The sequence below is a fragment of the Callithrix jacchus genome, chromosome 9 (assembly GCF_049354715.1).
Source record: "Callithrix jacchus isolate 240 chromosome 9, calJac240_pri, whole genome shotgun sequence".
NCBI lineage: Eukaryota > Metazoa > Chordata > Mammalia > Primates > Cebidae > Callithrix > Callithrix jacchus.
The window spans coordinates 62235055-62261484 of NC_133510.1; the positions used below are offsets into that span (position 1 = coordinate 62235055).

At 47.6% G+C, this 26430-nt stretch overlaps 2 protein-coding genes across 3 annotated transcripts; both read right to left on the reverse strand.

The window, feature by feature from the left end:
- Positions 1-1970: 1970 nt before the first annotated feature.
- Positions 1971-4740, reverse strand: INHBE (inhibin subunit beta E). Of its 2 annotated transcripts, none has more exons than XM_002752646.7 (2): positions 4221-4740; positions 1971-3960 (listed from the first exon to the last, which is right to left on the reverse strand). In XM_002752646.7, the coding sequence occupies exons 1-2, from the start codon at positions 4570-4572 to the stop codon at positions 3206-3208; spliced, it is 1107 nt and encodes a 368-aa protein (XP_002752692.3). In that variant the 5' UTR covers positions 4573-4740; the 3' UTR covers positions 1971-3205. The 2 variants fall into 2 exon arrangements, with proteins under 2 accessions (XP_002752692.3, XP_009002351.1); XM_009004103.5 differs by having other exon boundaries at positions 1971-3963.
- A 2959-nt stretch (positions 4741-7699) lies between these two features.
- INHBC (inhibin subunit beta C) lies at positions 7700-23710 on the reverse strand. Its single transcript, XM_002752645.6, has 2 exons — positions 23296-23710; positions 7700-10454 (listed from the first exon to the last, which is right to left on the reverse strand). The coding sequence occupies exons 1-2, from the start codon at positions 23606-23608 to the stop codon at positions 9712-9714; spliced, it is 1056 nt and encodes a 351-aa protein (XP_002752691.3). The 5' UTR covers positions 23609-23710; the 3' UTR covers positions 7700-9711.
- Between the last annotated feature and the right edge of the window lie 2720 nt (positions 23711-26430).

Sequence of the window (26430 nt, forward strand, 5' to 3'; positions counted from 1 at the left end):
TCCCCTCACTAAAGCTCAGTTAAAAGCCCAGGAGGGGCCGGGCGCGGTGGCTCAAGCCTGTAATCCCAGCACTTTGGAAGGCCGAGGCGGGTGGATCACGAGGTCAAGAGATCGAGACCATCCTGGTCAACATGGTGAAACCCCGTCTCTACTAAAAATACAAAAAGTTAGCTGGGCATGGTGGCGCGGGCCTGTAATCCCAGCTACTCAGGAGGCTGAGGCAGGAGAGTTGCTTGAACCCAGGAGGCAGAGATTGCGGTGAGCAGAGATCGCGCCATTGCACTCCAGCCTGGGTAACAAGAGCGAAACTCCGTCTCAAAAAAAAAAAAAAAAAGCCCAGGAGGTGTGGATATGTGAACTCAAAGAAACGGAGAGGCTCACTGTCAGAGGTTGCTATGCCCAGCGGTACTGCCTCACAGGGTGGTGCCCTGCCCCTTTAGATTTGCGTTGCCATCATGACCAGATATAGGGGAGGGGCACCATTCCAGTCTCTGATTTTTATGAGAAAGAGGAGAAAGCATGATAGAAAAGGAGCACCTTCCCCTCTTTTGTTCAAGCCCCCAGGCAGACTTCCCACATCCTAGCTCTGCTTCCAAGAACTTCCCACATCCTAGCTCTGCTTCCCTGGGCCTGGAAGGTCAGTGGGTTAACTGTTCAATCTGAGGGTCAAGGGAGAAAAGAAAAGGTGAAATTAGAGGGAGGGAGGTCTGGGACTTTGACCCAGACTAGTTATACCCAGAGGGTCAGAGACCCAGCTCAGTCAGGCCAGAATAATGGTCACTAAAAAAAGGCACCCCACACATGCTCCTGTCCCAGCCTCGAGCCCCTTCTCCCAGAGGATCTATTATTTATTTATTTATATTTATTTGTGATGGGGTCTCACTGTTTGCCCAGGCTGGAGTGCAGAAGCTATTCACAAGTATGATCATAGCCTTGAACGCCTGGGCTTAAACAGTCTTCCGCCTTAGCCTTCCAACTAGCTGGGACCACCGGTGCTCAGCAAGAGGAGCTCTCTTAGAACACGTTACTTTCTTCTCCCCAATCAGTTCTATAGACCAAAATGTTTTTTTGTTTTTTTTTTGAGACAGAGTCTCCCTCCGTCACCCAGTCTGGAGTGCAGTGGCGCGATCTCGGCTCACTGTAACCTCTGCCTCCCACGTTCAAGTGATTCTCCTGCCTTAGCCTCCTGAGTAGCTAAGACTACAGGCGCATGCCACCAGGCCCGGCTCATTTTTAAAATTTTTTTATTTTTTGTATTTTTAGTAGAGATGGGGTTTCACCGTGTTAACCAGGATGGTCTCAATCTCTTGACCTCATGATCCACCCGCCTTGGCCTCCCAAAGTACCGGGATTACAGGCGTGAGCCACTGTGCTGGTTTCCTCTGTACTCTTTTTTTTTTTTTTTTTTTTTTTTGAGATGGAGTTTTGCTGTTGTTACCCAGACTGGAGTGCAAAGGCACGATCTCGGCTCACGGCAACCTCCGCCTTCTGGGTTCAAGCAATTCTCCTGCCTCAGCCTCCCGAGTAGCTGGGACTACAGGCACGCAACAAGATTTCACCTTGTTGACGAGGATGGTCTTGATCTCTTGACCTCATGATCCACCTACCTCGGCCTCCCAAAGTGCTGGGATTATAGGCATAAGCCACCGCACCTGGCCCTCTATACTCAAAACTCACTGGGTTAGGCGTGGTGGCTCAGGCCTGTAATCCCAGCATTTTGGAAGGCCTGGGTGGAGGGAATCACCTCAGGGGTCCAAGACCAGCTTGGCCAACATGGCGAAACCCCATCTCTACTAAAAATACAAAAAATAGCTGGGCGTGGTGGTGCAGGCCTGTAGTTCCAGCTACTCGGGAGGCTGAGGCAGGAGAATTGCTTGAAATGAGGAGGTGGAGGTTGCAGAGAGCTGAGATCCATTGCTCTCCAGCCTGGGTGACAGAGATGCACTCCGTCACAAAGAAACAAAAAAAAAAATAGTTGAGCTTTTATCTGTATGATATACATCTATCAATTCATTACATTAGAAATTAAAACTGAAAAGGACTGTAACACAAGACTGTACAAGCACACATTCCATTAACAATGATGTCAGAAAGATGATGTAATCACATGTCACACAGCCTCTGGAAAACTCCACTGTACAATTTTAAGATAATGAGAATTTAAAAGGCAAATAACATGTTAGTATTATTATAAAAATAACTTTGACTTTGTGGACACCCCTGAAAAGGGATCTCCCGGAAGCCTCCAGAGCACACTTGGAGAACTATTGCTCTGGACCATCACCCCAACCCTTCTTTATGACTCACATTTGTTGGTTTCTCTCTTGTTGCCCAGGCTGGAGTGCAATGGCGCAATCTTGGCTCACTGCAACTTCTGCCTCCCAGGTTCAAGCAATTCTCCTGCCTCAGCCTCCCAAATAGCTGGGATTATAGGCACCCGCCACCACACCCGGCTAATTTTTGTATTTTTTTAGTAGAGACAGGGTTTCACCATGTTGGTCAGGCTGGTCTTGAACTCCTGACCTCAAGTAATCCACCCACCTCAGCCTCCAAAAGTGCTGGGATTACAGGCGTGAGCCACTGCACCCAGCTCTTTCTCCTTTTCATGAGGAAAGTATAAATGCTTGTCTCCCACTGGGTCCTGTCTTCTGGGAAAAACCAGGGACCTTCTTAGGTTTAGCACCTCTCTTTCCTGACTCCTGTTTCTGGGGCACCCCTAAGCATCCTCCCTCAGTGCCTTGTTCATCTCCTTCTTGACCCTCCCTTAAGGCATCTCAACAGCTCTTACCCTGGGTCAGCCTGCTTACCCTCCAAGCTTGCTGGACCATCTATCTGTTTCCTCTTCCTCTCACTTGAGGACTTTCTCATCTTGGGAGAGGCTAAGTAATTTTTCTCTGCCTTCCCGCCTTCCCTCCCTAGTCCTGACACCTTCTCACGGGACTTAGGGTAGGAAATCATGCTTTCTGGGGAGACCCCCTTAGAAGAAACGCTTTACCCATCTCCCAACACATCAACCAACCTGGATCAGTCCAGAGTCTCAGACAAGAAAGTGCCCATTTGTGTCCCATAGGGGTTGAGAGAGTCATATTGCCAGATGGCTATTGGGTTGGGGGTGGATCAGGAATCTGATGCCTCCAGCCACAGATGCTCTGTGCCTGGGAATCTCCAACCTGGTCTCTTCATTCCAAAGCCCCAGGTCCTCCTGCTAGCTGCAGCCACAGGCCTCCACCACCATATCTGGCACATCCGTCTTGACGACATTGCCATTACGATCCAAGTAGAGGAGAGAGAGGGGCCTTCGGGCAGTGGGGACGCAGCAGGAGGTACTGGCAGGCCAACGGTTGTTGGCTTTGAGGAGGCTGAAGACGGCAGAATGGAAAGAGGCAGCAATGCCTGGGCTGCCAGCCAGGTGAAGAGGGCACTCACCACTGCAGTAATTCAGCTGGTACCCCTCGGGCTGCAGTATCCAGTCTCGCCATCCCAGCTCCTGAAAGTCTATGTAATGGTCTCGCCTGCAACATAAGGGGGTCGCAGGCCCACAGGTGGGGGTCCTCCTCCTGGTCCGGCCCGCTCCAGGCTCTTTGGCTCGGATCTTAAGTTCTAGGAAGGGCTGCTGGTGTCCTGCTGTGTCCAGGAGCTGCCTTGGTTGTCCAATAACTGTGCTGTTGCCTTCTAGGGGTCTGCAGTCTAGTTGCAGTTTCAGGACACGAGACTTCTCACCCCTCAGGCCGCTAGAGGGCAGAGTTAAGGCATGCCAGCCCAGGTGGGTGATGTGGTGCTCAGCCAGCAGGGTGCGGGACTCTTGGCGCCTCCTACTGGGTCCCCATCGGAAGATCCTCAAGTAAAGAGTGCCAGGACGGGTGGGGAGCACGTGCAGCCACAGGCGGGCCTGGTACAGTTGGTGAGACCGAGGAGTGGACAGGTGAAAGGTGAGCAGAGAGCTACAGGCTGAAGTGGAGTCTGCTGGAAAGACAGAGAAGGGAAAGAAAAATGTGAGCAGAGATGAAGCTCTCTTCTGAGACTCCCCTAGTCCTGCCCACTGCTCTCCCTTGAACCCACCGTTAGAAAAGTAGAGATTGCTTTGTGTCCTGTGCCACCAGTCCCTGCCCCAGCTCCTCCTTCTCCTGCCACACCCCACTCCCTCTGCAGCTCCTGCCAGGATCCCCTTCTGCCTCCCTTTCCCTGTCTGCTCTCTGCCTGTCACTCTCTCCCTCACCCACCTGTGATGGTAGCAAAGCTGATGACCTCCTCCCCATTCCCTGGAGCCACACTCCCTGGCTGTAGTCTCCGGAGGGCTCTGGTCAGCGCTGCCTGGGGTGGAGGATGAGTTATTCGGGGACGACTGGTCAGGTGCAACCCCTCCAGGATTTGCTGCTTGGCTAGCTCCAGCACCAGAGCTCGTTCTGCTTGGGGTGCCAGTGTGGGGCCCCCACAGGAGGGACACACAGACCCTGTCCCCTGTGACTGTACCAGTGCCCACAGCAGCACCAACCAGAGCTGGACATCAGGGAGCCCCATACTCCTGGTGAATGGCCCTGGTGGTTCGGTAGCCTCGGATGGCGGTTGCTTCATCTGTTGAGTCTGATTGCTGGGGGCCAACGAGGGCACAGTGACAGCAGACACCAGTGCCACACCTACCCTTGGCCAAGCGTAGAGCCACCTGTCTTCTATTGTCTGGGACTCAGGAAGGCTGAAAGTAGATCATCAGATGGATAGCTGTGCTTGACCCTCACAGTTTATGTCTGGCTACTGACCTGGGGCCTCTTTAGAGCCAGCTGCCTGGGGCTTCCAAACCTAGTGGTCAGCCAGCCCACCTACCCTCTGAGCCCCAGGATTGGCCAGCTGTGCTGCCCATCAGGTCCCTGCAGGGGGTGGAGGTCCTCCTCCCCACCAGCTCAGGTTTCACCATCTGGCCATGGTGACTGGGCCTGAAGTGGGGGTATGGGTGTGGGGGGTGTGATGTGGACACGCATGATGCAAGAAAGGGGATGATTTCACAGGCTCAGTCCCCAAGGTCTGGGACTTGGGGAGGGAATGCCTTATGAGCCAGGTGGGGAAGGGCAATTTTTCCGCATACCTCTAGTCTTTCTAGCTTCACCACTGCTACAGCAGTTTCCATGAGGCAGCTGTGAGTTCCAGTGGGTATTTTTCTGGGGCTCTTAGGCCAGAAGGAAAATTCTGGTCTCTTTATTTCTAGCACTAGGGCTGGGACGGGATGAGGGATTGGGCAGGTAGGAGAATGGAGCCCTCTTGCTCAGGCCCAGGTGGCAGTGCCACGAGGCACCGAAATCACCCCTGACCCTGCCTGTGCTGGCTGCCCAGAGTCCAGTGGCCTGGAACATGAGGTAGAGGAGGGCCAGAGTGGGGGCTGGGCCGGGAAACGTGTTCCTGTGGTGTCTGGGGAAGCCCAGAGAGGTGGTGGTGTTGGTGATGCAATCTTACACAGGGCAGAGTCCATCAGTACTGACAGGGGGCATGGCACTTGGGAGGGCCTGTACCCAGCTGCCACTTCTCTTTCAAGGGACTGTGAGAGTTGCCTAAATTTGGGTCATCCTAGAAGCAGCTCCAGGCCTTTTTTAACTTTTAAAAATTTTAAATTTTTTGTTTTATTTAATTTTATTGACATGAGGTCCCAATCCATTGTCCAGGCTGGAGTGCAGTGGCAAAATCATAGCTCACTACAGCCTTGAACTCCTGGGCTCAAGCAAGCCTTCTGCCTCAGCTTCCTTAGTAGCTGGGGCCCCAGAGAAATACCCACTGAAACTCACAGCTTCCTCATAGACACTGCTGCAGCAGTGGTGCACACCACCACGCCTGGCTAATTTTTAAATTGTTCATAGAGACAGGCTCTTGCTATGTTGCCCAGGCTGGTCTTGAACTCCTGGGCTCAAGCAATCCACTTGCCTCAGCCTCCTGAAGGGCTGAGGTTACAGGTATGAACCACCACACCAGCCTTCAGGCCTGTTAATGGGGGTGGGAAATGCCAGCTTTAAGAGCTTTTGACAACAAAGCAAGGTGAGTACAGCAGTCTTGGTTCCAATCTCAGCCTTCCTGACTACGTTTCCTTGCTGGCTTTATTTTTATTGTATTATTTATTTTTTTTGAGACAGGGTCTCACTCTGTCATCCAGGCTGGAGTGTGATGCCCTGATCACAACTTCCAAGGGTTAAGTGATTCTTCCACCTCAGCCTCCAGAGTAGCTAAGGCTACAGGTGAGTGCCACCATGCTAGGCTAATTTATTTTTAATTTTTTTGTAGAGACAGGGTCTTGCTGTGTTGCCCAGAGTGGTCTCAAACTCCTGGGCACAAGCGATCCTCTCACCTCAGCCTCCCAAGGTGTTGGGATAAAAGACGTGAGCCACCACACCGGGCCCTCACTGGCTTTAAATGGGGTGAACCCAGACCCCTCCACCTTGAATTCATGAGGGTGGGCCTCATGCTAGCTTTTCTCCTTATGCCCCCATTCCTCCAAGAAGCCTGACGGGGAGAAAACTGTGGGGGAAGCAAGTGTGATTTGGAGATGTGTCCTTATTCCACTTTGTTCATTTCTCCTCTATTTAGATGATGGGGGCTGTCAAGAGAGACTATTAGAGCTGGTACTTGGGGGACAGGGGTTCTACTTGGAGAGCTGGGCCTCAGTACCAACAGTGTCCACCATGTGGCAGTGCCGTGCCTCTGGACAGCAGCTGGCTTGCAGCTGGCTAGAGCTCCCCAGGGACAGGGAAGGGGCAACTCTGGGGAGTGGATCTATGAGGAATGCTCCTAGACCTCTCACTCTGGGGAACCTGCCTCCCCCACGAGAGACAGGAAGAAACTGGTTCCTTTGTTCTTTCCCCAACATACTGCCAGAGAAGAGAGGCTGTCTTCAGGATCCACATCACTGCTACCTTTGGTTTTGGAGCTCATCACACGGACACGTGGCAATGGAGCTTGGTGGTGTACCACGCTCTTCCTAGAACCTCAGGGCACTATTTGGTGGGGGTGGGGTAGTGTGAGGGTGCATGCACTGAGACACTTAGATTCTCTTCTCCACCCTGCATTTCTCCCCAGGCTCTGAAACACATTCAAGCGCTCTGTGCAGTGTTCTCCCCAGCTCCCAGCTCCCAGCTCCCATTCTGTTGGTTAGGCTGGTAAATGACAGCCCTCTACCTCCTGGGGTTGGAACATCAGGTTGGCAAAGTGGAGGTGTCTATCCATGGTGGTGCCTCAGAAGACTTACCTGTTGGTATCAGTAGGCAGAGTCAGGGGAAGTGACAAAAAGTGGATGCAGGAGTCACTGACCCCACCTCTCCCCACCCTCACTGTCAGATGCCCCCAATTTCTAGCTCTTCCCACCCCCTTGCTACCGTGCCTGGCCTGGTCCTACCTCCCTACTGACACTTACGTCAGAGCACAGCTATAAATATGCTCTTAGCATCTTAGTCACTTTTCCCAAGAAGTGCTCCTGAGTTATAAATACCCCAGCCATCTGCCTCACTGCCTGCCCTACCACCAACCTGGTTGGGGGCTGGGGGATAGCGACAGGCTTGGAGGTGGGTAAGGAAGTAGAAGAAGTGAAATGGGAGTGGTTATCTTGCTCAAATGAGAAAAGCCTGAAGGACTCTAGAGGTAGGAGCTAGGAAGCTCTGGAAGAAAATGGAAGAAGACAGACCCACTCTTTCCCCGTTTGATAAAAGGCAGAGCCAAAAAAGGAAGGGAATAATGCTGATCCTGTTTTTATTTAAAAATAGGCTATTTTGTTCATCACAGATTTTTTTGCATTAATTTTGACTTTAAAAAAATATTGCAGTGGAATCTTATCTTGATTAATACATTTTTTACCACCTCCTTAAAATTTATCCCCAACCCCAGGTGAATGATTCACTTTGCCTCACCCCAGTCTTGGCCCTGGGGACTAAGCTGTAATTGGGAAGGAGGTTAGATCTGGGGGTTGGGGGTATGGGGGTCGGGGGCGTGTGGGGGAGACACCGGAAGGCCTCCTTAGATTCTCCATAGATGAAGGTCTCCTCAAGTTAAAGGTGGAATAACTTCCATGGGCTGCTCAGGAAGCCCCCAAGCTCAGATTTACAGTCCTCCAGGGAGTCCTTTTCAGACTTTCCCCTCCAGGGTTCCTATTTCAGGGACCTCTTAACCTCGTAGGAGGGGGTTATAAGCTGAGCAAACACAGACATCACGTTTACCAAAGAACACACAGGTTTTGCGCAAGCTCGGCCTTGGGCTGCAGACAATATCGACCTCGTGGTTCAGGACTGTCCAGCCAAAGGGGGAGATCTGGGGGAGGAAGGGCAAAGGTCTAAAAAAGACCCAGTCTCAGAGCAAATGCTACCCTCTCCTCACACAGGCCTTCCTCTTCTCCCTGTCCCTCTCCAGCAGCCTTTGCCTGTTCCAGCATCCAGGCAGGACTCCTGGGTGGAGCACCCGGGGCAGGTGAAAGGAAGGCAAGTCACAGGTTTTGGCAGCCAGCTCTGAGCATGCCTCTGCCTCCCACACCTGCTTGCCCACAGGTGGTTAAGTTTACTTGATGACTGAGTATTGATCTGTCTCATCTTTTGGAGGGATTACAGAGGGAACAGGTAACCTAGGTTTTTATTAGTCATGAGACCTAACGATGGTTCTAGAAGGATTGGGGGCAGGGTTGGCTAAGAAAGAAGAGGCATAAAGTGTGAGATGGATACAGTAGCTCAGTCCCAAGAAGACCATGTGAAGAGAGAGCAGAGTAGGCAGACTACAGCATAGGCAGGCGGGCTCTGTGTCATCTGGGGTGCCAGTTAGGGCCCTTGTAGGAGACAGAGGAACCATTCAGCTGTCTGTTTTATTTACAGAGGTATAGGCAGAGTTAAGGGAACCAGTAAGAGATGTTGAAGCCCTAGGGACTAGCAACATAGAAAGTCATTAGGACCCCCTAGTGTTGAAGCGGTGATATCAGAATGTAGGCAGAGCTGAGGCCATGGAAGCGGGTAGCCAGATTACTAGTATAGGGACACAGTACAGCCAGTTACACAGAACCGTGGCACCTAGGCAGAGAGGGAGCAGGAATGAGAAATGCTCTGGCCTCAGCAGGAAGCCAGAGGGCAGGGAAGCTCAGGTGAGTCAGCTCTTAAAGGCATAGAGAAAGGCAGAGAAGGACAAAAAATGGATGAGGGTATGCAAAGAGAGTGTTGGCAGTTCACCTGGACAAGTAAGAAGGAAAGGGGTTCAAAACAAATGGGGGTAAGTGAGCCTCTATTTTGGACAGCAGTGATCTAAACTTCGGTTAATCCAAAGAAGAGGCTCTCTGGAGATCTACAAAAATCAGGAGAAGGGGCTGTGTCAACTCATCTTGGAGTGGGGACCATCAAGTGGAAAGGACAGGAAGACATAGTAGGTTACAGGGTCAATTAAAGGTGAGCGAAGGGTGTCTTTGCCTGAGAACTAGATGGCATTGCTCATGGTTGGAGATGGGTCTGAGTCCTTGGAGTTGGGGGTAAGTATGTGGGGCTAACAGGATAGACTTTGCCCTAGGAAATAGGGTAGTGGTCAGAAAGATGGGACAGTGACTCTTTAGATGAAGGTCTCTTCAAGTCAAAGGTGGGGTAATTTCCATAAGATGCTCAGGAAGAGGGAGTCCACATTCTGGACAGAGAATGCGGTCATTCCCTCCTCTCAAGGAAGTGCACTTCTGTGGGGGCATGTTTGCCCACGCCACCTTGGGCTGCCCACACCACACATAGACTAACTGCACCCACAGGCCTCTACTACCATGTCAGGTATGTCAGTCTTGACAATGTTGCTGTCCCTGTCATAGTAGAGCAGAGACAGGGGGCGCCTGGATGTCGGCACACAGCATGAGCCCCCTCCAGTGGAGCCTGCAGCTGTGTTGGCCTTGAGAAGATTGAGCACAGCAGTGTGAAAGGAGGCAGCAATACCAGGCATGCCTGCTATGTGTAGCGGGCACTGCCCTATGCAGAAGTTCATGGCGTAGCCCTCAGGCTGGATGATCCAGTCGTGCCAGCCAATCTCACGGAAGTCCACAAAAAACTCTTGTCGACAGCACATCCTGGACCCTCCTTGGCAGTCGATGCCCCGTCGGCGAATCCGGTGTTTGCCCCCAACTCTCACCCGGGCTGCCACAAAAGGCCTATGAGCAGCTCCGCCCAAGATGACTGAGCTCTGGGATACCTGGCCGTCAGGTACCAGCTCCAGGGTCAGGTGCCCCTGGCTGCAGGCAGCTTGAGCTTCAGGCCCTAGAAGGAGCTGATGCCAGCCACTGGCATTCACCTCCAGCAGGTACTGAGTAACCAAGGAGAGGTTAGTGTTATGTGGACTCAGCACAAGGACCCTCACTTTCAAGGTCCAAGTGGTATTGGAAGGGAGCTGCACAAAGAACATGAGGCTGGCCTGCTGGACCTCTATGCCACCAGCAGTTCTATCAGAGAAGTGAAAATCAAGACGAGTCTGGTTGATGGTGGAGAGGCCTGTGGACATAAGAAGCCCCAGTCATTGTGGCCTTCTGAGTGTCAAATCTACCAGCTATTTCTCTATACTTAGCATTCTTGAGCTGTCTATAGCACTTGGCATTTGCTACAGTTTAAACATGTCCTCCAAAGTTCATGTGCTGGAAATTGGATCCACAATGCAGTGGTGTTGGGAAGTAGGCCCTAATGGGAGGTGTTTGGGTCATGGGAACACAACCTTTATGAATGGATTAATGCCCTTATCTTGGGAATTGGCTCCTTATAAAAAGATAAGTTTAATTCCCCTCAGCCCCAACCTCTCTTTGCCCTTCTGCCATGGAATAACAGCAAGAAGGCCCTTGCCAGATGCCAGCCCCTTGATCCTGGACTTCCCAGCCACCAGAACCATGAGTTAATACATTTATGCTCATTATAAATTTCGTAGTCTGTGGTATTCTGTTATACCAGCACAAAATGGACTAAGCACTGTTGACAACCCTTTCCTTCCTGAAAATCTTTTCTCTCTTGGCTTCCGTGACACAACTCTGTTATAATTCTTCCATGGTTTTCTTTGCTTCTCTGACCATCCCTTCAATACAAGAGTTCTCCAAGGTGTCTCTTGGACTTTCATTTCCTTCTATTCTACATTAAGGGAGCACTTAATCAGACTCATGGCCAAGCAATACAATTTTCATGTTGATGATTCCAAATCTGTATCCCCAGTCCAGACCACTTTGGATATTTGGACTGGACATATAGATTTGGAAATCACCAAGCTTCAGGCCTAAATTTCTAACTACTTACTTTTGTCACATGAATATCCTGGCAGCACATTAAAATCAATTTGCCCCAGAGCTGGGTGCAGTAGTGCATGCCTGTAATCCCAGCTACTTGGAAGACTGAGATGGGAGGATTGCATGAGCACAGGAGTTTAAGATCAGCCCAGGCAACATGGCAAGACCCCATCTGGTAAATACATATATGTGTATGTATACGTACATGTGTGTATGTATATGTGTGCATATACACAAACAGTGGCACATGCACACACACACACACACATACACACACACACATATTGGAGATGGAGTTTTGGTCTTATTGCCCAGGCTGGAGTGCAATGGTGCAATCTCGGCTCACCTCAACCTCCGCCTCCCCGGTTCAAGCAATTCTCCTGCCTCAGCCTCCCAAGTAGCTGGGATTACAGGCATGTGTCACCACGCCCAGCTAATTTTGTATTTTTAGTAGAGACGGGCTTCTCCCATGTTGGTCAGGCTGGTCTCAAACTGTCAACCTCAGGTGATCTGCTCTCCCTGACCTCACAAAGTGCTAGGATTACAGGTGTGAGCCACCGTGCTCGCCCTATACATATATATTTTTTTAAATCAATTTTTTAAAACCTGAAAATTATTATTTTCCTTCCTATATACCCATCTTTCCATTCTTCGTGATGCCACTCCCCTCCTTATCACCTGTAAAAACTCTATGATCAGCCAGGCGCAGTGGCTCTCGCCTGTAATCCTGGCACTTTGGGAGGCTGAGATGGGTGGATCACCTGAGGTCAGGAGTTCAAGACCAGCCTGGCCAACACGGTGAAACACCATCTCTACTAAAAATACAAAAATTAGCCGGGCATGGTGGTGCACGCCTGTAATCCCAGCTACTTGGGAAGCTGAGGCAGGAGAATCAATTGAACCCGGGAGGCAGAGGTCATAATGACCCGAGACCACACCATTGCACTGCAGCCTGGGTGACAGAGTGAGGCTCCATGATTACCTTTTTCACTCCCCATATAGTTTGTCTCACCAGAATGGTTCTAATGTCTGTGAGTTTCTTTACATCCCCATTAATACTGCCCAATTTCCTTTTTTCATCCCTCACCTTCCTTATTGAACATCTTAGTTGAGTTTCTATTCCCTTCACTCTACTGAAATTGCACTTGTCAAGATCACCAACATTTTCCACACAGCAAATCTATCCATTTATATTAATCTTACTTGACCTTTAAGCAGTGTTTGACACAGGCGACCACTCCCTCCTTCTTACATATTTTATTCTCTTGGCTTTTATAACACTGGCCACTCTATCTTTTTCTCCTCTGTGATAGCTCCTCTTTATTGGCCTAACCTTTAAATGCTGGAAGTCAGGCCAGGCATGGTGGCTCACACCTGTAATCCCAGAACTTTGGAGACTGAGACAGGTGGATTGCTTGAGTCCAGGAGTTTGAGATCAGCCTGGGCAACATGGCAAAACCCTGTATCTACAAAAATTACAAAATTACCCAGGTGTGGTAGTGTACAGCTATAGTCCCAGCTACTAGGGAGGGCTGAGGTGGAAGGATCGCTTGACCCTGAGAGATCAAGGCTATAGTTAGAAAGCAACCCACCACTGCACTCCAGCCTAGGCAACAAAGCGAGACCCTGTCTTAAATAAATAAATTTTAAAAAAGTCCTAAGCTCCCTTCTATTTTCTATCTGTATCCTCTCCCAGAATGATCTCATCCATTTCCATGGCTTTCAATTTTATCTGTATGCTGATGACTTTCAAATATGTATCTCTGGTCCTGACCTCTCCCTGAGCCCCAGCCTTGTATGTCCAGCTGCCTATCTGATATTTGACTTGGACATCCAATGACATTTCAATCTCTTGTGGGTTTTTTTTTTTTTTTTTTTCTGATGGAGTTTCGCTCTGTCACCCAGGCTGGAGTGCAGTGGCCTGATCTTGGCTCACTGCAACCTCTGCCTACAGGGTTCAAGCCATTCTCCTGCCTCAGCCTCCTGAGAAGATGGGATTACAGGTGCGTACCACCACGCCTGGCTAATTTTTATATTTTTAGTAGAGACAGGGTTTCACCATGTCGATCAGACTAGTCTTGAACTCCTTACCTCATGATCCACCTGCCTTGGCCTCCCAAAGTGCTGGGATTACAGGTATGAGCCATGGTACCTGGCCAATCTCTTCTTTTTTTAATAAAAAAATTATTAGCCAGGTGTAGTGGCTCACGCCTGTAATCCCAGCACTTTGGGAGGCTGAGGTGGGCAGATAACCTAAGGTTAAGAGTTCAAGACCAGACTGACCAACATGGTGAAACCCCGATCTACTAAAAATACAAAAAATTAGCCAGGCATGTTGACAGCCACCTGTAATCCCAGCTACTTGGAAGACTGAGGCAGGAAAATTGCTTGAACCTGAGAGGCAGAGATTGCAGTGAGCCAAGATTGTGCCACTGCGCTCCAGCCCGAGAAACAGAAAAAGACTCTGCCTCAAAAAAAAATTTTTTTTTTACATGGAGATGGGGGTCTTACTATGTTGCCCAGACTGATCTTAAACTCCTGGCCTTAAGTGATCCTCTCACCTTGGCCTCCCAAAGTGCTGAGATCATAGGCCTGAGTCAATGTGCCCGGCCTCAATCCTGTACAAGAAAGTCTAAATGTATCCCCCCAATCCAAACCTGTTCCTTCTCTAAACTTCTCCTTCTCTGAAAATGCATTGCTTAAGGCAAAATCTTGACTGTGTTTATCCCCTGGTTTGAAATTATCTGAAAGTTTTATCAACTCTACTTTTTTTTTTTTTTTTTTGGTGAGACAGAGCCCTCCTTTGTCACCCAGGCTAGAGTGCAGTGATGCACATCATCTCGCTCACTGCAACCTCGGCCTCCCGGGTTTAAGCAATTCTCTGCCTCAGCCTCCTGAGTAGCTAGGGTTACAGGTGCCCACCACCATGCCCAGCTAATTTTTTATATTTTTAGTAGAGACGGACTTTGACTCTCTTGGCCAGGCTGGTCTTTTTAAAATATATTATTTATTTATGTATTTATTTATTTAAAAGATGGGGTTTCACCATGATGGCCAGGCCGGTCTTGAACTCCTGACCTCAGGTGATCCACCCACCTCAGCCTCCCAAAGTGCTAGGATTACAGGCGTGAGCCCTGTGCCCGGCTTGCCAAACTGGTCTTGAACTCCTGACCTCGTGATTCATCTGCCTTGGCCTCCCAAAGTGCTGGGATTACAGTCATGAGGCACTGCACTCGGCCATAACAACTCTACTTCTAATTCATAATATAATTTCACTCTTTCCACCTCCTCTACTACACATTAGCCCAACTCACAATCATCTTTTTCTTCACCTATAGCTTTAGTTCACTAAAGTGATTCACTCTTGCCCTCCAAACCATTCTCCAAATATCAGCCAGTGATCTTTTTATAAATCTGATCAGTTTTATCTTCTCAGATTGAAACACTTCAAAGTCTTCACTTTGCTTTTTGGATAAAATCTAAACTCCTTAAAATAGAAACTTGTTTGATTAGGTGGTCTGACCCTTAACTACTACACCCTACCTATACTGGCCTTTTTCTGTTCCTCAAATTCACCAAACATAAAGCCTTTGCATTTGCTAGTCCCTTTCCCTGGCATGTCTTTCCAAGATCTTTGAATGATTGACTTCTTTTTGGCATTCAGCTCAGATGCTCTTCTCCTCAGAGAGTCTTCTGGCTTCTTTCCTAGTCTATCTAAAGCAGCCTTCAGCCAGGCGTGGTGGCACATGCCTGTAATCACAGCACAATGGGAGGTCAAGGTGGGAGGATTGCTTGAGGCCAGGAGTTTCGGACCAACTGGGAAACATAGTGAGACCCTGTCTCTACAAGAAGTAAAAAAAAAAAAAAAAGAAAAAAAAATAGCTGGGCATGGAGGCACATACCTGTAATCCCATCTACTCTGGAGTCTGAGGCAGGAGAATGCTTGAACTCAGGAGGCGGAGGTTGCAGTGAGCTGAGATTGCACCACTGCACTCCAGCCTGAGTGACAGAGCCAGACTCCATCTCAAAAACAAACGAACAAACAAAAACACTTGTTGAATGGTCTTTCATTTATTTAATTATTTTATGTTAACACTACAATTATTTTCCCAAAACAAGGATGAATTACAAAATTCATGGTCTCAAAAATCTTACTGGTTAATAAAGTCCTAACTCTTTTTGGAAGCAGATACCCATTGTAATTTGGCCTTAGCTACTCTTTTTTTTTTTTTTTTTAAGTAGGAAATGCTTTATGGCAGGCATGGTAGCCCATGCCCATAATCCCGGCACTTTGGGAGGTTGAGGTGGGTGGATCACCTGAGCTCAGGAGTTTGAGACCAGCCTGACCAACATGGTAAAACCCCATCTCTACTAAAAATACAAAAATTAGCTGGCATATGGTGGTGGGTGCCTATAATCTCAACTATTCAGGAGACTGAAGCAGAAGAATTGCTTAAACCCAGGAGGCAGAGGTGGCAGTGAGCCGAGATCTTGCCACTGGACTCCAGCCCACTCTACTTGTAGAGACAGGGTCTCACTATGTTTCCCAGTTGGTCCGAAACTCCTGGCCTCAAGCAATCCTCCCACCTTGACCTCCCATTGTGCTGTGATTACAGGCATGTGCCACCACGCCTGGCTGAAGGCTGCTTTAGATAGACTAGGAAAGAAGCCAGAAGACTCTGAGGAGAAGAGCATCTGAGCTGAATGCCAAAAAGAAGTCAATCATTCAAAGATCTTGGAAAGACATTCCAGGGAAAGGGACTAGCAAATGCAAAGGCTTTATGTTTGGTGAATTTGAGGAACAGAAAAAGGCCAGTATAGGTAGGGTGTGGTAGTTAAGTGTCAGACCACCTAATCAAACAAGTTTTCTATTTTAAGGAGTTTAGATTTTATCCAAAAAGCAAAGTGAAGACTTTGAAGTGTTTCAATCTGAGAAGATAAAACTGATCAGATTTATAAAAAGATCACTGGCTGATATTTGGAGAATGGTTTGGAGGGCAAGAGTGAATCACTTTAGTGAACTAAAGCTGAAGAAAAAGGTGAAGAAAAAGATGATTGTGAGTTGGGCTAATGTGTAGTATAGGAGGTGGAGAGAGTGAAATTATATTATGAATTGGAAGTAGAGTTGTTATGGCCGAGTGCAGTGCCTCATGCCTGTAATCCCAGCACTTTGGGAGGCCAAGGCAGATGATTCACAAGGTCAGGAATTCAAGATCAGCCTGGCCAAGATAGTGAAAGTCCGTCTCTACTAAAAATATAAAAAATTAGCTGGGCATGGTGGTGGGCACCTGTAACGCTAGCTACTCAGGAGGCTGAGGCAGAGAATTGCTTAAACCCGGGAGGCCGAGGTTGCAGTGAGAGAGATGGTGTGCATCACTGCACTCTAGCCTGGGTGACAGAGGGGGGGCTCTGTCTCACCAAAAATAAATAAATAAATAAATAAATAAATAAAAGTAGAGTTGATAAAATTTTCAGATAATTTCAAACCAGGGGATAAACACAGTCAAGATTTTGCCTTAAGCAATGCATTTTCAGAGAAGGAGAAGTTTAGAGAAGGAACAGGTTTGGATTGGGGGGATACATTTAGACTTTCTTGTACAGGATTGAGGCCGGGCACATTGACTCAGGCCTATGATCTCAGCACTTTGGGAGGCCAAGGTGAGAGGATCACTTAAGGCCAGGAGTTTAAGATCAGTCTGGGCAACATAGTAAGACCCCCATCTCCATGTAAAAAAAAATTTTTTTTTGAGGCAGAGTCCTTTTCTGTTTCTCGGGCTGGAGCGCAGTGGCACAATCTTGGCTCACTGCAATCTCTGCCTCTCAGGTTCAAGCAATTTTCCTGCCTCAGTCTTCCAAGTAGCTGGGATTACAGGTGGCTGTCAACATGCCTGGCTAATTTTTTGTATTTTTAGTAGAGTTGGGGTTTCACTATGTTGGTTAGGCTGGTCTTGAACTCCTGACCTCAGGTTATCTGCCCACCTCAGCCTCCCAAAGTGCTGAGATTACAGGCACGAGCCACTGTACCTGGCAGCAATAAGGCTGCTCTTGAGAGCTCTCAGAGCCAACAAGATCTCTCTCATCTCTTTCTCTCTCTACATAAGTTGATTCCACTCTTCTCTCTCTGTGGATCTACTACTTCTGCCTCCTTGTCAGCTTCCCCAGGTCCCAAGTCTACAGGACTTTTGCTCAGCTCCTCCTAAGCAAGTGAGAAGATCTTCCAGTGTCCCAATTCCAAAGTCCTAAAAGAGTATGATTGGCCCAACTAATCTTTCTCTTGCTAGGTCACAAAGCACCCTATAGTTAGCACCTTTTATGCCACTCCAGTTATGGCAGGAAAACACAAGACCAATAGGGGGATGTAATAGACTATTACACTGTTATCCCCAGTGACCAACACCTTTCAATATTCATGGCTTTGTGCAGTCCCTCCCCATATTAATTCTGGGTTAACCATGTGACTTGATTTGGCCAGTGAGACATTTGCAAGCATGGTGCTTATCAAGTACTTACATATTGAGGCATTGCACTCTTGGAAGCCAGTCACAGTGCTTTAAAGGAAGTTGAGCTAGATTACTAAATTATGAGAAGTCATGTGGAGAGAGACTTTGGAGGATTAGAGACCATCTTATATGTTCCAGTCCCATCGGAGTCCCCAGATGAATGCAATTGTGTAGGAGACTTCAGCTACACCACATGGAACACAGTATCTGTCCAGATAAGCACAGTCAAGCCACAAAATCATGAGTATGGCTGGGCATGGTGGCTCATACTTGTAATCCCAGCACTTTGGGAGGCTGAGGTAGGTGGATTAGTTGAGCTCAGGTGTTCAAGACCAGCCTGTCCAACATAATAAAACCCCGTCTCTACTAAAAATGCAAAAATTAGCCAGGTGTGGTGGTGGGCACCTATAATCCCAGCTACTAGGGAGGCTAAGGGAAGAGAATCACTTGAACTCTGGAGGCGGAGGTTGTAGTGATCCAAGATTGTGCCACTGCATGCCAGCCTGGGCAACAGAGTAAGACTCCATCTCAAAAAAAGAAAATCATGAGAAATAATGAATGTATTATTTTAAGCCTTATGTTTTGGGCTGGTTGTTATATTAATAAGCAACTGAAACAAAAATTAGTACCAGAAGTGGGGTGCTACCATCACGACAACCTAAAATATGTTGCACCAGCTTTTATTTTTTATTTTTATTTTTTACAGACGGGGTTTCACCATGTTGGTCAGGCTAGTCTTGAACTCCCAACCTCAGGTGATCTGCCTGCCTTGGCCTCCAAAGTGCTAGGATTACAGGCGTGAGCCACCACACCTGGCCTTTTTTTCTTTCTTTTCTTTTTTCTTTTTTCTTTTTTTTTAAGAAACAATATCTTGCTATGTTGACCAGGCTAGTCTCAAACTCCTGGTCTCAAGTGATCCTCCCACTCTGGCCTCCTAAAGTGCTGTGATTACAGGCATGAGCCACTGTGCTTGGTCAGTTGCACTGGCTTCAGGAATGAGTGGCAGGCAGAAGTTAGATGGATAGGGAAGAAGCCGTTAGTGAAGGCAGGAAGAACAGTGAGGAAATTGCTATTGGAAGCTGAAGAAAGGGGAACTTCTGTTGTGTATCGGCTATCACCTGTGGTAACTTAGAAGCCAGGAAAGATATCTAACATAATTGTGAATTTAGCTAATGATATTTCTAGGCAGAATGCTGAAAATGCCAATTGTATATTTTAGTTGCCTAAGATAAGGCATTTCAGGAGAGAGATGAACTAAAAAAGGAACAGTTCAATTTTCAAGCAGAATTTAAAGAAAATATTTCTAAAAGGACTTGCTAATTTAAAAAATAAAACCTTTTACTCTATGTTGCTAATTTTTCAGAAGACAAAACCAAAACCAAAACCAAACCTTTTTCTTCATGTTGTACAGATAGAACAAAGAAAAGAAAACTAACAACAAAATTCTTTTTCATTCTTCCTCTCTGACAAAAGGCTTTTAAAGTAAGAAATCACCTCAAGGCAAAAATCAAATCCCCGGCATTTCCAGTAATACAGGGCCTCAGAGTGAAGATCAAAACAAATAAAGGGTCAGCTATAAAACCTTTTGTTAGCTGGCCATGGGAGCACATGTCTGTAGCCCCAGCTACTCAGGAGGCTGAGGCAGGAGGATCCCTTGAGGCCAGGAGTTTGAGGCTATAACGCATATTACTGAGGCTGGAAATAGCCACTATACTCCAGCCTGGGAAACATAGTGAGACCATCTTTAAAAAACAAACCAAAAAAACTCTTTGTTTGTTAAGATCTAACATCTTTTTGAGATCTAAAATTAAAGATGATGTTCTTTAAACCCTTGCAACTACACAAACGCACTTCTAAACATCCTAAAGGTGTTATCCAATGACAGACTTGTCACCTAAAGAAGGGTCTGTCTTGATAGAATGCAGTGCCTTCTGTGTAACTGAGTAGACTACAATTTATTATTTACAGGGCCAACAGAGTTCTAAAGAAAAGTTTAATACTGAAAGCAGCACCAGTTTGGACTAAAAGGGAAAATTCAAAATAAAAAGAGGTCTCTGGGCCCCCAACACTGGTCAAAAAGTAGGCTGAGCAAACTACTTAGCTGCAAACACAGATAATTTCCTATTTATTTAAAAGGAAAGACATCTCAGCAGGTAGAGTGTCAAGGACTGAGAGGGTGGATTTGGAAGTCCAGGAGAATAGTTGTGAGCAATGGGAAATACCAGGGAGCAGAACCAGGTTGTAACTAACCAAGGGCATTCTGGATTTGGAGTGGACCTAGGTATTTGCCTGGCTGAATATAAGAAGTTCTTTGTTCTTTGTTTTTGTTTTGTTTTGTTTTGTTTTTTGAGACAGATTTTGCTCTTGTTGCCTAGGGTGGAGTGCAATGGCACAATCTTGGCTCACTGCAACCTCTGCCTCCTGGGTTCAAATGATTCTTCTGCGCCACCACACCCAGCTAATTTTTTTTTTTAATTTTTATTTTTAGCAGAGACGGGGTTTCTCCATGTTGGTCAGGCTAATCTTGAACTCCTGATACCAGGTGATCTGCCTGCCTCAGCCTCCCAAAGTGTTGGGATTGCAGGCATGAGCCACTGCGCCCAGCCTGAATATCAGAAGTTTTATGGATCAGTGACTGCTCTGTGTCTCCTACTCTCCTACTCTCCTATATCCCATTTGAACAGGAGTATCTATTATGTTTATCCTGTCTCTGTCTGAGCATTGTATGTTAAGTGCATGGGAGGCAGAGAGCTTGTATTTTTAGGACACAGACAGTGGTATGCTGGTAAATGTTTTTTTTTTTTCTTTTTTTTCTTCCCAATCATTTTACTATGTACCAAGATAGCTGGTAAATGTTTAATAACTTGTCTCCAGGGGAAAAAATCAAAAACCCAGATTTGCAGTCTTTGTCAATTTCTATAGTATAAATTCTCCCACCATGGCTGATTTCAAGCTGCTAATGTGACATCACTGAATGCTGAGCTGGGAGAAGATGTTCACAATCAGCTTTCATAAGTCAGTATAAACCAGGGCTAGGACACTACGGAAGGCCCCGGCACTGAAGAAATGTACCAGAGGAGCCTCACCTATATTTGCACTTAATTCAGGTGATGAGATGCTGGACTTCAAGCCTGATCCTGATGCCATAAAGGGATGAAAGTTTGATGGAGGTAGTTGGGAGAGGGTAATTGTATTTTGCTTGTGGGAGGGATATAAATTGTTAAGGGCCAGAGGGCAGACTTTAGTAGACTGCTAGATTGGTAGCCCCCAATAAATAGTACCTCATGGCTTTCATGCTTTCATGTAGTTCCATCTCACAGTGACTGATTCTGGGCTTGGCTACACTGACTTGCTTTGTCAATGGAACATTAGCAAGTAAGGTGTATGTAGAAGTTTGACAATAATTTACACATTGAAATTATCCTCTTGGAATATAGCCACTATTCTCTAAAGAAGCTTGGGCTAGACCACTGAATGATAAGCTTCATGGAGAGAGGCTGTTCTGGACTGAACATTTGTGTCCCCTCAAAATTCGTATGTTAAAATCTTAGCCCCCAAGTGATGGTATTAGGAAGTGGGGCCTTTGGGAGGTGATTAAGTTATGAGGCTGGAGCCCTCATTAATAGGATTAGTGCCTTTATAAAAGATTTCCAGAGAGCTGCCTCTCCCCTTTCCTCCATGGAAGGTTACAGAGAGAAAAGGACCTTCACCATAATCCCCTCATGGGCAGGCACTGACTCTACCCACTAGTTCCTGCTCCCTCCCACTTTAGCATTCACAGTGTTTTACCTGTGTTAGCCCATATACCTCAACTATCCTATTATCCCCATTTAACAAATGAGAAAACTATTAACCACCAGGCCAAACAGCTAATAAATGGCTGAGCAAGAATCTGAGCCCAGGCTATCTAGTTCCAGTTCAAGCTGCTTAAAACAGGTAGGGGGTGGGGGGTAGGGGTTGTGCTCACGCCTCTAATCCTAGCACTTTGGGCGGCTGAGGTGAGCAGATCACTTGGGGTCAGGAGTTCGAGACCAGCCTGGCCAACATGGTGAAACCCTGTCTGTATTAAAAATACAAAAATTAGCTGGGTGTGGTGGCATGAGCCCGTAGTCTTAGCTACTCGGGAGGCTGAGGCAGGAGAATGGCTTGAACTCAGGAGGTGGGGGGTTGCAGTGAGCTAAGATTGTGCCATTGCACTCTAGCCTAGGCAACAAAGTAAAACTCTGTCTCAAAAACAAAAAACAAGAGGGAATGAGGGGCCAGAAATGGGAAGGGTCTTCCAGACCTAAGAAAGAGCTTGCAAAAGGCTCAATTTGCATTTTCTAGAGTCCTGGCTTAGAATTCCTTATCTGTTCAGTATATTCTCCAACTATTCCCCTGTCTATGGAAGTAACTCTCTCTCCTCTTTCTTGTCTTTTATCCATCTTTCTTTAATTAATTAATTAATTTTAGAGATGAGGGTCTCACTCTGTTGCCCAGGCTGGAGGGCAGTGGTGCAAATATAGCTCAGTGCAGTCTCAAACTGGGCTCAAGTGATCCTCCATCTCAGCCTCCCAAATAGCTGGGACTGCTGGTGCACTCCACCGCATCCAGCTAATTTTTAGGCTGGAGGCGGTGGCTTGTGCCTGTAATCCTAGAACTTTGTGAGCCCAAAGCAAGGAGATTGCTTAAGCCCAAAAGTTCAAGACCAACCTGGGCAACATGAGGAAACCATGTCTCTACAAAAAAAATGTAAAAAAATTAGCCAGGCTTGGTGCCACAGGCCTGTAGTACTCCCAGCTACTTAGGAGGTTGAGGTGGGAGGATCTCTTGAGCCTGGGAGGTTGAGGCTGCAGTGAACCACGTGACCATACCACTGCATTCCAGCCTAGGTGACAGAGCAAGACTCTGTCTCAAAAAAAAAGTTTTTTAAACAGAGACAGGGTCTTGCTATGTTGCTCAGGCTGGTCTAGAACTCCTGGCTTCAAGTAATCCTCCTGCCTTCCGAGTAGCTGGGATTACAGGCATAAGCAACTGTGCCCAGCCCCTTTATCCATCTTTCAGAGTCCCATTTTGACCTTGTTCTCTGATATGGGGACCTGAGGTATACATGGGAACACGACATATGGAGAGGTATTACAGTCTTGGTGTTTTATTTTTTCTTCTTTTACTCAAATGAGGCATCTGGAGGAGAGGGGAAGGGAGGGGCTAGATCCTGGGGTCAGAGAAAGGAGAGACTCCTTAGCTTCCAGCTGCTGTGTGCAGGCCCAGGAAGTGGATGGGCTCACACCACAGCCTGTGGGTTTGTGGGGCCTGCAGAGAGAGGAGCCAGAGGAGATGACGGCAGTCGGTCTCAAAAGAAGTGAAATTTACCAGCTTTACAGTTGCCTATTGGTCAGGTCTGGGTACCAGAATGAGCCCCAGGAGAATGTGGGGGTTGTGGAATACCCAGAATAAGGAGATTATAGCCTGTGGGAGGCAGGGGTTGGATGGTTTTTGGGGAGGGAGTCAGAAGTAAGACTGGTGAGGAAACTTTTCCTTTCCTTGAGAGGTCAAGTTCTGGGGAAGAGCTACAGACCAGGAACCCACCTGTCTTGGCAAAACTGATGATTTCACATTCCTGTTCCCTGTTGTCCTCTGGAAGTGTCCCCTGTGGGAGCCGGTCGAGGCGCTGCAGTGCGGTCCTCAGAGCAGCTCTGGACACAGGATGGTTCAGTGTCGGGCGCTGGCGGAGGTGCAGCTTGTTCAAGATGCTTCTCTTGGCCAGGTCAAGAAGCAGCTCCCGCTGGCTCTCCAGGTCCAAGGTGGGCCCCCCACATGCTGGACACTGGCCACCAGCTCTGGGAGTGGCCGCTGCAGTTGTAGCCAGGAGGAGAAAGGCCAGGAGCAATGAGGAAGTCATTGCTGGGGAGGCCCTTCTTGAGGAACACAGACCCAGGGCTCAGGGTCTCAACAGCTGTGGTCTCAACTCTGTCCTGGCTGCCAGGAGTCCTGGAAGAAGTGTATGTCCAGCTGGCATGGCTGCTTGTTGCAGGGGATAGAGCAGCTGCCAAACATCTGACTTGAAAATGAAGCCAGTTACAGGTAGAACTTGGCAGAACCTGCCAATGCATAGTTAGTGAAAGTACAGAGTGGGGGATGTGAGGAGAGGTTGGTTTGTTTAGGGTAAGACGTGTCCCTGGGCCAATGTTGGGAGAGAGTTGTTATCCATGTGAGGTGCCAGGCCTGGGGACAAAGGTGAGAGAGTAAATTCCTCCTCAGATCACTATCCTTGCTGGGAATCCTGGGAGCGGGGGAAAGGGACAGATCACAGGTTTTAGGAAAGAATGTTAAAGGGAGACTCTCAAACGAGAAGGAGTCATTGGCAGGGCACTTTAGCTCACTGTCATGCATGAACAACTGAGAGTTGCATTATTTTTTGCCTGGCATTTCTCAAAGCCCATCCCTATCCCTCCATCCTCCCTCCCTGGGGTTCTCAATTCAGTCTTATTTGTTAGCCCTGGTTGAGTTTTGCTCAAGAGGTCTCAAAACCATGAAATCTGAAGGTTGAGGGAAGGGAGGCACAGTGTCCTAGGCATGTTTTCAATGTCCTCAGAGGGAACTCAATGTGGCGAAAGGGCTTGAGATCTAGATGTGCTCACCCTTCGGGTTTTTTTTCTATCTAAGAAAATAAGTTTTGAGATTTATTTATTTATTTATTGAGATGGAGTCTCACTCTGTCACCAAGGCTGGAATGCAGTGGCACAATCTCAGCTCACTGCAACCTCTCACTCCCAGGTTCAAACAGTTCTCCTGCCTCAGCCTCCTGAGTAGCTGGGGTTACAGGTGTGTGCCAACATGCCCGGCTAAGTTTTGTATTTTTAGTAGAGATGGGTTTCACCATGTTGGTCAGGCTGGCCTCAAACTCCTGACCTTGTGATCTGCCCACTTCAGCTTCCCAAAGTGTTGGGATTACGGGTGTGAGCCACCGCACCTGGACTCCCAACTTGTTTCTAATAGTGTGGTGGTAAAGAGCAGATTCTGAAGAGAAACTGCTTTGGTTCAAAATCAGGGACTTTGGTTTAACTATTGTGCCTCAGGTTTCCTCATCTATAAAACAGGTATAATAATAGTACATATTGTAATGAGGATTTGATAGTAACAATAAATGTAGAGTGCTACACATTCTATATTATATTTACATACACATAATACAAATACTAGCTATTGCCTCCCTCCTGGTTACCACTGCCTGGTCTGGAACTCCTGAGCTCAAGCCATCCATCCACCTGCTTTGGCCTTCCAAAGTGCTAGGCATGAGCCACTGCGTCTGGCCAAGACAGAAGTTTTAAATCGTGGTGAAAAGTGGCAGGTTAGATTAATTCAGTTCAGTTTTTAGTTGTATTTTTCTTCCCATGTTGCTGTTCTTCAGAGGGTTGAGAGAATTTTGGGGCAGCAGGCAGTGATGACCAGGAGAGAGGGTTGGGCACGGTGGCTCACACCTGTAATCCCAGCACTTTGGCCAGGAGTTCGAGACCAGCCTGGCCAACATGGCGAAACCCCATCTCTACTACAAATACAAAAATTAGCTGGGCGTGGTGGTGCATGCCTGTAGTCCCAGCTTATTGAGAGGCTGAAGCAGGAGAGTTGCTTGAACGTGGGAGGCGGAGGTTGCAGTGAGCCGAGATCACACCACTGCACTCCAGCCTGGGTGACAAAGCAAGACCCCATCTCAAAAACAACAACAATCCAGAACTTGCTCATCCTTGAAAGAAAAATGAACTTCATGCCTCTATGACTTTGCTGGAATCTCCATTCTTTACCTCTCTAGTGAACTATTTATATTCTCAAGATTAGCTGGAATTTCTTCTGTAGTTTCTCTGTAACTTAGTCTCTTTTACCTCTAAGAATGAATTGCTGCTCCTTGTGTTTCTTTAACACATTGAAACTGTACTTCTAGCATTTAAACTGTACTATAATTAGACTTTTTTTTTTGCCTACCACAGTTCCTGTCACAAGGTAAATATTTAATGGTTGACGTCTACAGAAGTAAGCCTACATTGCTTCTTTGAGGGAGTTTGGTCAGTAAATCGTCCACACACAATCAATAACTAAATTGATTCTCCCTAGAACGGAAAGAAGAGGGGAGGTTGGAAATTGAAGATGATTTTTGATAACTGTATCTTAGAGAGGGACTGATGGTAGGAATGTGATCTTAATAGTACAGACTGAGTTCCTCCTAGGTCAGTTTTTTTCATCTGTAAAATCGACATTTACCTGTCGAGCCATCGTTATCCATGTGTACAACAAATACTGATTATAGGTTCTTTTGGTACAGGGGTAACTGTCCTAAGAGAAAGGCTGTTTTGAAAGTGCTCTGTAATTGAAATTACTTTAGAATGATCACTATTCGTATTATATTGAAATCCAGGATATTCTATCTGACAGACTTGATGAGTTTAAGTAGGACTAAGGCTCCCAATGGCTACGGATTCCTGGCCTGACACAGGTAACAAGGAGGGAGGAGAGGGCGAGCAAGCGAGTGCGAGTGTGAGTGCGCGCGTGGGCAGCAGAGCTTGCGGCAGGCGGTAGGCCCGGCACTGCTGCTGAGGCGCACGCAGGAAGCCAGGAAGCGGGGACCGGCGGAACGCAGGACGCGGTGACGACAACGCCGGACGTGGTGACGTAGAGCGTAGGCCGCAGCGGGGGGCGGACTCTGGGCTTTTCTTCCCCTTCTGATTTTCC